This window comes from Tamandua tetradactyla, chromosome 5 (assembly GCF_023851605.1).
Source record: "Tamandua tetradactyla isolate mTamTet1 chromosome 5, mTamTet1.pri, whole genome shotgun sequence".
Lineage (NCBI taxonomy): Eukaryota > Metazoa > Chordata > Mammalia > Pilosa > Myrmecophagidae > Tamandua > Tamandua tetradactyla.
Genome location: NC_135331.1, coordinates 77,673,216 through 77,685,680, shown reverse-complemented (window position 1 = coordinate 77,685,680; position 12,465 = coordinate 77,673,216). Strand labels below are relative to the sequence as shown.

The following is a 12,465-nucleotide window of genomic DNA, read 5'->3' as shown; positions in this document are numbered from 1 at the left end:
TATTCTTTTCCCTCTTTCTCTTTGTATTCTTTAAATTACCCTTAGTGGTATTCTTCAATTCTGTGCCATCCTCCAGACCTCCCTCTCCTATCTTTTTTTTCAGCTGACAGAACTCCTTTTAGTAGTTCTTGTAGGACCAGTCTCTTCTTGCCAGATTCTTTCAGGACTTCTTTGTCTGTGAAAACTTTAATCTCTCCCTTAATTTTAAAGGACAATTTGGCTAGGTACAGAATTCTTCACTGGAAGTCTTCCTCTTTCAGGACCTTGAGTGTATCATATCACTGCCTTCTCACCTCCAGGGTGCTAGTTGAGTAGTCTGAACTCAGTCTTATTTGATTCTAAAGGGCTAGGAAGAGTAGTTGAGGATATATTGGGGGAGAACTTCCCAACCCTCATAAAGGACATAAATATACAAGTCAAAGAAGCCCAACAAAATCCAAATAGAATAAATCCAAATAGGCCTTCCCCAAGGAACATACTAAACAGTCTGTCAAATATTGAAGAGAAGCAGAAAATCCCTGAAAGTGGCAAGAGAAAAACAATCTACTACATACAAGGGGAATCAAATAAGTTTTGCTTTTACTTACAGTTGGTTTCAAATTGGGTTGATTGGAACTTTCATCTTAGAAAGAATTGAATCCTGATTAATAAATTGCTGATTCATCTTCCTCTCCAGTATATTTAGCCACAGTATACATTTTTTGGTTACCCATGATGGTAAATTTTACCATTGCAAGTAATTACCATATTGGATGTATTATATAAAGAATATTAAGAGTTAGGCAAAATGAGCTTTTGTTCCTGAGGTTAAATCATATAAGAAGATAATCCAAAATCAGACATACTATATCAAAGAAAAAATTGGTGAGGATTTGAAGGGTTCAGTTTTTTTCCATTAATCCTTAGATTTCTAATCCCACCCCCACCCCCAATATTTGGGAATACTTAATTTTTACCCTGTCTGGTGGCCAAGATATCAAGTGAATTTGAACTTTAATAAACAAAAGAAACTAAAGCCAGATATGTCCAATGGTTTCAGAACATTACAACCAATAATGATTTATGTGTCAAAGTAATTTCAGTGGACTGTGGACTATAATGAATTTCTTTAGAGATGTAGAATATAATTCTACATCTGTTTAGATATAAGGAAGGGTTAGGGTTAGAATATAATTCTACATCTGTTTAGATATAAGGAAGCTTAATTATAATTTTTTTTTAATAAAAACACTAATTGATGCACATGTGAAAAATTTAAGTCCTACAAAGCGGGTGTATTTGAAGTTCATCGCCAGCTTACCCTGTACCCTCACTTTACCCACTCAGAGCAGTCTGTTAATTTAAGGATCCTTGTAATGATCTCTTATGCATATGTTTGTTTAATTCTTAAACTCTGCAAGTGCTTACATTTTACTTTTTTTTTTCCAGGTGTCCTTGCTGGTCATGACAACCGTGTCAGCTGTTTAGGTGTAACTGATGATGGCATGGCTGTGGCAACAGGCTCTTGGGATAGTTTTCTTAGAATCTGGAATTAACTCATGCATATTTTATTCTTCACTGTTATCTGGAGAAATCAGTCCTACATACAGCCTATAGCTGTGAAAAAAAAAATTCTACCTTATATTGGCAGGTGAAGATTTTTCTAGTGAGATTATATACAAAGAGAAGTTTTCAGTAACGCCCCCCGCCCCCGCAAAAAAAAAAAGGTGGAAAAAATACACAGCAAGGCAAAGGTGCTGGCTAAGATCAAAAGGACCAATGTATTAATTTGAGGAGTTTGATTAATTTGAACTTCGTGAACTTTTGCCTGTGTGAAAGTCTAATGATTTTATTTCTGTAACATGGAATGTATGCATTATAGCAGTTTATCATGTTTGTGTTTGAATTCTTTAACGAACTACATTTTTAACTTTATATATACAAGAAATGTTACATTCTTGGGTTTTGTAATGGAAGAACCAGGCACAGTAATAGATGAAAATGATACTACATGTGTGTATACTTAGATTTGAAGAAAAGTCTCCTTGAATTCTGATCTTCCTTTTTAATCTGAAGAGATCCTGATGGTTTAATGTTTTAAGATTCCTGTAGGCCTTGGTACCGAGGGGAGTCCTTTTGAATGCTATTAGTTCTTCAAGCATCCTTTGCCATTCAATTAGTACAGATAATAAGTACTCACATTCAGTCCTTTGAGAAGTAATCTGAAGGCCAAAGAGTAGAAATTTCACGTTGTAATTTTAGACACATAAGAAAATGGTTCTTGTGCCATTTTTAAAGGCTAGCTATAATCAGTCGACACTTTGAGCAGCCTTCTCAACAGCTGATTGAATTTTCTCATGTATTTCACACTCTGGAACTGAGTTTATAGAGAGTACTTGTATTTCAAATCTAATAAACATCTGGATTGTTCTTGCATCTAAGGAATCTTTCCCAGTATTATCAGTATACATTTGGTAGGAAATAGTAGTGTGGCATCATTGTTCAGAAGTGAGTTTAAGCAGTCATTAGCTATGATTTGTTATAATTATAATAGAGAGGTTTTATGAATTCTATGTTCATGTAATACCCAAGTTGATGTAAATTTCCCCTGCCTTCATATTTCTTAAAAGGAAACATTTAAGTTTTTTTTGCTTTACTGTAATACTATTTCACTTAGTACACTTATTACAAAATATTGGTTTCTAAGTGGTTTTACTCCAAAGTGTGCTTAGAACTAAGTGATACAACTTAAAAGCCAAAAGAAAAATTCTTAAAGCAGTTCTTGAAGTTGTCAGAGGAAAATACTGAGCAATTCCTTTATTGATGAAATAAGAATGTGCCTACTACTAGAAAAAATGCCCACCTTCACGAATTCTAAACAAAGATACTTTTCATCTGGACTTTCTCTTACAAATAAATCTGAATGATTGACAATATAAGATTCTTGGTCAACGTGTGAAGTCGCAAACAGAGGTATATTATACTTGGTAATGTAATAACTGTGTAAGTTACTGTTGAGATCACAGCTAAACTTTTATTAATATGTAACTGTAAGCTAAATAATCGCAAATTTACCTGTAGTTTTCATTTTTATATTGAGAATGTAGATTAAGGCAGATTAAGATATAGGGGCAAAACAGAACATTGATAGATGGCAGGCATGAATATATATATTTTTTGTTAAATTCTATGAACTTTTGCTATTAATTTTGTTTGTGGACTATTTATCACCCATAAAGAGCAGCAATTTGAGTTTATATAAGGCAAGAATATTTTTAAAAACCGAAGTCATCCATCTACCCCCCCAAACTGCCATCATTGCAAGATCCTGCTCAAGAATGTACTTCTGCTGTGCGAAAAATAACCTTATAGAAAGTATATCCTCTGCTTTGAAAGCTGTTCTAATAACAAGATACTTTATTCAGAGGCACATGGACTACGATACACACGGGCTACAAGAATTGTATGATCATAAACACATTATTTAAAAATGAAATTTTATTTTGATGGTATTAAATTACCTAGAGAGGAGTTTAAAACAATTCCCATAATTAAAACTGTACTTGGCAACTGAAAACCAACCAGTATTGAACACTTGTGGCTAATTGTTCATATGACCAAATGGACATAAAATAAGGTCATTGTTCCCAAAAAAAAAAAAGTCATTGCCACAGTAGTGGTAGGTTTAATTACTGATTAACCCTTTGCTTTCAACTGATATTAATTCCAGTTGCTAAAATTCTCATTTGCAGTTTGAGTTCAGCTGGTTGCCAATTTAAATGTTGTGCTTAAGACTTATGGACATATATTGCAGTTATCTGGTGCCTATTACTTTTTCCTCTTCACTTAAGAAACATTTAAACATAGTATGCCTTGGTAGATTTATTTGTGAGCTATTTATATCACTATATATACAGTACTTGAAACCTGGCAAAAATATTTCAAAGGCACACACTCTTTTCTGTAACAAAGGACTGCCATGTAGTTCATCAAATCATTCAAAAACCTGAACAAGAAAGAACTTGCTGTTAGCAAGATGGTGCCTCCACTTTGACGGACAGGCCTCATTTTCACCAGCTATATTATTAGGGATCTATACTAAAACATCCAAGGTTCTTCCCTAGTTCACATTTTATAGTTGTGATTATACGATTACATACAACACACCCCAAATTGGCTTCTATCCTTAGGGGCAAAGATGTGGGCTTAACATTTCAATTACAAGAGAGCCTAGTAGGCAGTTTTCACCATGTTAATTCAAACTCTATTGAACTGATGGTAAACTAGTCCCATAGATACAATGGCTGTAAGTACTTCTGGAATACATTAATCAATTTAAAAGTTAATGTATTAAAAGAAAGATGGATGTTTATTTCTTCAGGTGACAAATACTAAAATTTTTATTATTGCTAAACATACTTTGCCAATATTATATAAATGAGCTCCTCCAAAACTACTGATATCTTAGGATTTACTAATAAACTAAGACTTCGTCCATTTTCAAAGTGAAATTGTTCAGGGAAACTTATGCTTTGCATCTCACATTTTAAATTGTAAACACATATGAATACTTGTAGCATGCTGATGTACTTTAAATTTGTGGAAATTGATTCAACAATCTTCTATATGGCCCTATCATAATTTTAATAGTGAAGATACTGTATAATTAGGGAGTGCAGGCTTTAAAAACAATGTATTTTAATTATTATGTTCAGCTTTTTCCCTTTTGTCATTGTGGAAAGCAAACTCAAAATATTTCAAACATCCTGTTAGAATTTTTTAAATGCATACAGGTTAGAAATCTTTCTTATGAGAAAGGAAGTTAATTTACAGCCAGCTGTAGCACAATGAGTAAAGCTGGTATTTTAAATTAAAATAGGTACTCATTAAAATGGTATGTAGAATGTCAAAGCAAGCATTACATTTTTTAAAAAAGTATTAATTGTACATCCCTTGTATTTTAGCAAATTTGTGTGCATGGCAGTAAAGTTTCCTGAGGCCTTTTTTCTTAAATCCAATTACTGATTTTGTAAAATAGCTATGATAATGCAGCATTTTGATTAAAACATTGTTACAATTAATATTAAATGTGCCCAACAAAATCATACACCTTTTTTTAAATGAATAGCTCTGCAGTGATATACTCGGTATCTCAAAACTTTTCTGTCATTTCCAGAATGGTGCTCTATACTTTCATGTTTTCTTCAAAGAAGCATCTGAACACTTGCATTTGTTTATCCCTATCAAAAGGTATCTGTGGTTTTTTTAAGTTGATAAAAATATTTTCATATTCTTCACTCACCTAGAATGGTTTCCACACTTGTTACCAGTTAACTAGGAATAAGAATAGTATTACTAATTACAGTAAAGGTAAAATACCTAGATTAAGCTTTTATGAAGGTATAAACCAACCAGTAAATTAGATGTGATTCAACAGTATTCTTGGATCTTACTTGTATAGTGACCATGTGTATAGTAGCTCAGTGAAATATTGCTGTGAATTGATATTGTAGTCAATAAAGTGCTTTTAACCAGACTTTACTGTAGCATGTTTTAAGTCCAGTTTTAGTAGGATTTTAAACTTCCAGAACTAAACTTTAAGCCCAGTATTTTATGTTCAGCCTTAATTCCTTTATCTCAACACTGGCAATTATTTTCTTCAGGAAAAAAAGGGCAAAGGACAGAGAACGGACTGTCAATGACCCATCCTTCAGCTCTAGAAACAATGCCTAGCTTATTAAAAGGCTACAGGCTTTAAGTAAAAAGCAAAATCAAATCACTGTTACTCTGTGGCTCCTCTAGGATATAATTTAATTTCCTTCTATGTAATTTCTAAATAACCAGTTCTGCTCAGAATAAAACTGTTCTTACTACTTTCATTACAATCCTGTGGGTGGGGTGAGTGGATGAATAGGGAAATTAAGTTAGGTAGATATTTACATATTTATATCTCAAGTTACTCAAAATACTGTGGGGAATGTAGATAAAACAATCTTGGCAGTGCGTTAACAATTCTTGAAGCTGGGTGATGGGTCAGAGAGGTACATTATGCTTTCCTGACTACTTTTGTCTGTGTTTAGTATTTTTTTCCACAATAAAATGGGTTTTGCTTTTGTTGTTTTAAATTATGATGCAAGTCCATTAAAGGGCACACAGCACTATGGGTTGCTGGACCAGGGACAGAGTCCTAGATTTGTGAGTTGCAAGACTAATGTAGAAAACCTCTCAATGTATGTTTCCACCATAGTAGTCGATGACCACTTAGAACTGGTGTGTATAACTTTCTCTTACACTTTCAATACTTGGTCAGTTGTGTTGAACAATGGTTAATTCAATCATAGAAGGAACCAATCTACTCATACTTAAGATAGCTTAAATACCTACAGTAAAAGTGGTTAAATATGAAAGATTAAAACTCACTGAATCCCAGTATAAACCTGTCAGTACAAATGCTACATTTATCAACTATCAGACAAACAAGTGTGCTTTATTTTCCCCTTACAAGCTTGCATACTTATAAAAGTTTTTATTTTGTAGAAAGTTTAAGATTATACAAAGTAGCTTATAAATAATCCTGCAAACAGACATAATAAACAACTAGGTAAACTGTGTGCAATAACTTTGAACTACCTCAATCATAAAGTACATAGACAAAAAGGCTGGGTTTCATTATCATAGTGTTCATTTCCAACACTCATACATTTTCAACTTGATCATATGTACATTCAAACTAGTGACAGAGAATGTACTACATCAGAGCCACTATATTAGTGCTTCCCAAACTTTAGCATGTATTACAATCACCTGGATGGCTTGTTAAACTATAGATTGCTGGACCCCAACCCTAGTATTTCTGATTCAGCTCTGTAAATGCTGTATTAAATAGTTCCATATTCCATAAATGCTTTATTATAATAAATGAGGTAATACCAAACCACTACACTGTTTTAAAAGTTCAAGTAGTTTACCATATAAAGGTTAAGATCTTGAACTTGTAACCTAAATTACCAGCCAATCCTGAATATCAGTTTTTCAGATTGTAGTTGTCATTCCCACTTGGTCTGTTCCATTTCTGGATTAAAAATCAACAAAAGCTATAAAATGAATATAAATATAAATATTCATTTGGATTTGAATAGTGTATCCATTAATCTGATTTGCATAAAGTACAAATATTTATGCAAGGCCCCTATGGTCTAAATAATGTGATTTTCTTCTTAAATATCTTGAAAACTAGAGTTACATCTCTTGAAAAGACTGAATAGCATCCAGAAGCATTCCATAAAAGGCTCAGAAAAGAAAGGATGGACTATTAAAAAAAACTTTTTTAGAAGTCTGAAATTCTCTCTCTCCCATGAAAAGAAAGCACTTAAACTATAAATCCAATGCCCTGGGGTTGTACATTTAGTCCAACTCCTAGGTGATGTTAATCTGGTCCTCAGACTACATTTGCATAATACAGTCCTAGAATAATTTCATTTTTGTACATTCCCATTAAGTTTCAATTTTTAATACAGAAGCAGCCATGATGCCTGAACCTATAAATAATTTCATTAAGGTAAGAAATGCATTAATAATTTTTAACCCAGCCCTGGAAAACTCACGCAATTAAATAAAAGTAAAACCCTCCTGGGGAGAACGATCCGATAATGTACTAGGCAAAAAAACCTTCTGAGAACAGCTTTTGTACATTACTAATTCAAAATTCAGAACTCCCATATCTTTGGCTACTTTTAATCACTAAAAACTTCACTCTGAAAACTGAGATAGAAAAGCTTTCCTTCCTGGAATCATAGTTGGGGCGAAGCTGAAAATGTCCCTTTAGAAATAACGAAAAAACTATTTAGACCCAGATGCTTTTATAAGTGACTATTTATAATAACAAACCTTTATACTATTTTATACCAGTTTTAATGGGAATAAAACAGCACATTTATTAGTGGCTTACACACCTGCCATGACAGTAAAAGTGATTGTAACTTGCATAAAATAATACACTCAAGAACATTCCACTCTCCTTGGTGGTGAGAGCAGCACAATTAATAAAAGAACAAAAAGTGACTACTGTCATTTAAGTAGGCATCAAAAATTAGTTTTGACAAAGAAGATGAACGGAGCATTCTCAAACTCCTGGATGCCAGGAAGCAGAGTTTTTCAGAATCAAAAAAGAAAGCCCTAATTAAGAGCTCAAGGCCCCAACCCTCAGGGGTCACAGAGTTGGTTCTGTTGCTTTAAATGAATTCATAATTTTAACACATCAAATAACTTGACCTTTTCTTAACCCAAAATTAAAACTAAGGACATCAATACATCATAATACTCTTCAGAACTGCAAACACCCTGAAACAGATCATTATCAGACTCTTCACAAGGACTTCCTATTTAGGTACAGTTAGTAGAATTTCATATTTGAAGTCAATTCATAAAAGTACAACGATCCCAATCTTACAAGTTCTGTTTCCTCCTCCTCTTGTTCACCAAAGCACTCTATTGTTAAGATTCTTCTTCACTGCGTGAACGTAGAAACTGCTTAGTAAAATTCTCCAGCTCATTTTCAAGTTGAACAGCCTTATTTCTAATTAAAAAAAAAAAGAATAAAACATCATTACTACAAAGCCCAAGGACAAAAGTGCATTCCATCTGATCTTAAAAATAAGAACTCCGAGCCTGCTGCTGCTACATTTCTCTGAACATTCAAACTATTACCAACTATTTTCAGAGAATTATTTTTAAGTGCTAGTATAGCTTTACAGGAAACACAGAACCCCAGTGTTCAAGAGCTAAAAAATTATGCTGCGTGGCCAGCATCAAGCTAATATCAAAGCCAATAAAGATATCATATCCCTTATAAATATAGATATAAAAATCCTCAACAAAATATTAGCAAACCGAATCCAAAGCATATTAGAAGGTTTATACACCACGACCAAGTAGGATTTATTCCAGGAAGGCAAGGGCGGTTTGACACAAGAAAATCAACATAATACACCACAATAAAAGTTGAAGGGAAAAAAACAAAACATACCTCAGCCAACATAGTAAAGCCATGAAAAAAATCCAGCACTTTTCCAGAAAAAAAAAAATCCAAAAACTAGGCACAGCAGGAAGCTTCTTCAACACATGAAAGGGCATATATGAAAACAAGCACTAACATACTCAATGGTAAAAGACTGAAAGCTTTCCCCCTAAAGTTAGGAACATAACAAAGATGCCGTTTTCATTACTGCTATTCAACACTGTACGGGAAACTTTAGCAAGAGGAATTTGGCAAGAAAAACACATTCAAATTGGAAAGGAAATAAAACTGTCCCTATTTGCAGAGAGCATGATACTATATAGAGAAATATGCCCCCCCCCAAAAGCTACTAGAGCTAATAAATTCATCAAGTCATGGGGTACAAGATCAATATGCAAAAACTGATGGTTTCCATACACTAGTAATGAACAATTCGAAAAGGAAATCAAGAAAACAATTCTACTTACACCACCACCAAAAGAATAAAATATCTAAGAATAAATTTAACCAAGAATGTAAAGGACCCATATACGGAAAGTAGCAAGTCTCTGCTGAAAGAAATTTTAAAAGACCTAAATAAATGGGAAGACATTTCTGTGTTCATGGATTGGAAGACTTAATATTGTTAAGATGTCAACACTACCCAAGCAATATCCAGATTAAATGTAATTCCATTCAAAATTTCAACAGGCTTCTTTACAGACAGGAAAAGTTAATCATCATATTGCACAAAGTGCAAGGACCCCCAAACAGCCAATGCTATCTTGAAAAAGAAGAGCAATGTTGGAGGACCAGACTTTGCAATTTCAAAATTTATTAGAAATGTACATAAAAAACACTGTGATGCTGGACAAAGACAAACTCACAGACCAATGGAATAGGATTTAGAGTGCAGAAACAAACCCATACATTTGTGACCACCTGGTTTTTGACAAGGGTGCCAAGACCAGTCAATGGGGAAAGAAATGGTGCTAGGAAGACTGGATATCCACATTCAAAACAATGACAGTGGACCCCTACCTCACATTAACTACAAAAATTAACTCAAAATGGACCAATGATCTAAAAATAAGAACTAAAGCTATATGACTCAGAAGAAAACACAGGAAGTGTCTTCAGGACTTTGTTATTAGGCAGTGAATTCTTAAGACTTTATACAAAAACAAAAGCAAAAAAGAAAAAAATAACTGACTCCATCAAAATAAAAAACTTGTGCATCAGAGGACATTATCAAGAAAGTGAAAAGACAATTTACAGAATGAATAAAAATATTTGGAAATTATATTATCTGATAAGGGCTTAATATTCAAGAAATATAAAGAACTCCTAAAACTCAACAAAAGATAACTTAAAAATGGGAAAAAGAATAGACTTTTTTCAAAGAGGATATCCAAATTGCCAATAAGTACATGAAAACCACGAGGCTGGGGCAGGGTACCCAGGCCCTAGGCCCAGCACCCAGCAGCAGCACCAGCAGTCAGGAGTTCTGCTTGATTCTTCCCATTCTCTTGAGGAAGGGCTGGATGGTTCCTCAGTAGTGGCTGCTGTCCCATCAGAAAAGCCACAGGATCCATTAACATTTTAGGATGTGGCTATGTATTTCTCCTGGGAGGACCTATGAGGTTGATACTGGAGAATCACAAGAACTGGGTCCCACTGGAGGAGTAAATGCTAGAGCGCACAAACTAATTCCTATTTCCTTCCCCATTAGCAGGATTTCCAGCTTCCAAAACCGCTGTGATGCAAACTGCTGTGACCTCTAAGCTGGAACAAGGGCCACGAGCCTGGGCTGTGTGAGAGCTATGAATAAAGAATTCCTGATAACCACTGAAAAAAGACAAAGTACAACAAAGAAAGATGTGACTATCCTAGGTGGGGTATTTATAAGGTAGCAGATACAAATGGAAGCTTTGAAGAGCCCTCTAAATCTATGAGCTGTTTAGAAACACAGCAACAAAATCTCACCAGAGGAAGAAGAAAAGTGTATGCCCTCCCCCCAGGTTACATTCTAGCACAGCAACCATCATTCCCAGAAAATTCCCCACCGGACAAACAGCCTATAAAAATAAGAAAGTTGACAGAAACATCAACATTCCCTAAAACAACAATTTTGTAATAAATACAAATTGGATTGCTCAGTCACTGAGAATCATCAGAAAATCCCCAGAGTAAAGAAATTCTATATATGTAGTGACTGTGGGAAAACCTGCTGTCAGAAGTCCCACCTTATAACGCAAATGTGAAAAAATACAGGAGAAAAACCCTTTGTGTTTACTGAACATGGGAAAGTGTTCATTGGCAACTCCGCCCTTACTAAGCACCGGAAAATCCACATGGGGGCAGAAGCCATTTAAGTGTGGCTGTAGAAAATCCTTCAGGCAGAATTCCCATCTTACTGTACATCAGAGAATTCATTCTAGAGAAAAGTATTAAAAATGTTTTGTGTGGAAAAGCCTTCCATAATTGCTTGTGGCACTCCTCAACATAAGAGTATACATCCTGGAGAGAAACCCTATTCCTGTAATCAGTATGAGAAATCGTTCCTTTTTAGCACACGTCACCAAACATCAGTGACTCAACACTGGAGAAAAGCCTTATAAATATAATTAACTGTGGGGAAGCCTTCTGTCAGAAATAAATCAAGTCTTATTACACATCAGAGAATCTACACCTAAGAATTAAAAGCGATTGCCTCTGGCAAGTAGGATTTAGGAATGGGAAAGGGGTGGGATAAGACACATTTGTTTTTCACTCTAAGCTTTGATGTATGTACTATTTGATTATAAACTATGTGTTTGTACTACTTTGATGAATTAAATATTTTTTAATAAGTTACAAGATAAAAGACAAAAACGTCAATGAGAATTAAAAGCACAATAGACAGTGGTGTCATATTCTAAAGGGGAGTTATATATAATTATATAAGCTCAAAGTTACATACAATCTAAGCATAAAGTACAGGACAATTAATTTTATGCATATACTAAGAAGATGGCTTATGTCAAAGGGCCCTGGAATACCAAAACTGGTTCTCTTAAACACTAGAAGCATACTTGATTGCAGTCAAATGTGCACAGAAAGAAAGGAACTCTGAATGAAGACTGATAAGACAGATCTGTGTCTCCCATTCTCATTATATGCCAGGGCACACACTCATTGTGTGGAATTCTCTTTTTTCTTTTCTGTTTTTGTTTTACTTTTTGGCTCAGCACATAGAATTGAGGGTATATAAGTTCAATGTACATATGCTATGCTGTGTACTCCACTGTATACTTCACAGAACTTTCCTGAAGTAGTAGATAAGTTAAATTCCATCTGAACAACTGAGTGTAATCTAGTGACAAAGAAGAGTCCAACTGTCATGGTAATTGTTTTTGCTTTAAATTTTTTCCTGTTAGTAAAAGGAGTAATTAGCAGATCAAAAATAGTCAAAATTATTCAAGTGATTCCAGCTAAAATTGGAAAGCTAT

At 34.2% G+C, this 12,465-nt stretch overlaps 2 protein-coding genes across 11 annotated transcripts in view; one reads left to right on the top strand and one right to left on the bottom strand.

Annotated features, from left to right (window-relative positions):
- GNB4 (G protein subunit beta 4) overlaps positions 1-5,515 on the top strand; it is a 129,557-nt gene extending 124,042 nt beyond the window's left edge. For all 7 annotated transcript variants that reach the window (XM_077161126.1, XM_077161131.1, XM_077161129.1 and 4 more), the window contains one exon: positions 1,429-5,515. In XM_077161126.1, coding sequence (XP_077017241.1) covers positions 1,429-1,535 — 107 coding nt within the window. In that variant the 3' untranslated portion in view covers positions 1,536-5,515. The remainder of the gene's footprint in view (positions 1-1,428) is intronic.
- The window catches only part of MFN1 (mitofusin 1), a 50,847-nt gene that overhangs the window by 5,156 nt on the left and 33,226 nt on the right, over positions 1-12,465 (bottom strand). For 3 of the 4 annotated variants that reach the window (XM_077161121.1, XM_077161123.1, XM_077161124.1), the window contains exon 18: positions 1,488-8,554. In XM_077161121.1, coding sequence (XP_077017236.1) covers positions 8,473-8,554 — 82 coding nt within the window. In that variant the 3' untranslated portion in view covers positions 1,488-8,472. Of the gene's footprint in view, positions 1-1,487; positions 8,555-12,465 lie in introns of those variants that run through there. The other variant, XM_077161122.1, reaches the window with a different exon arrangement.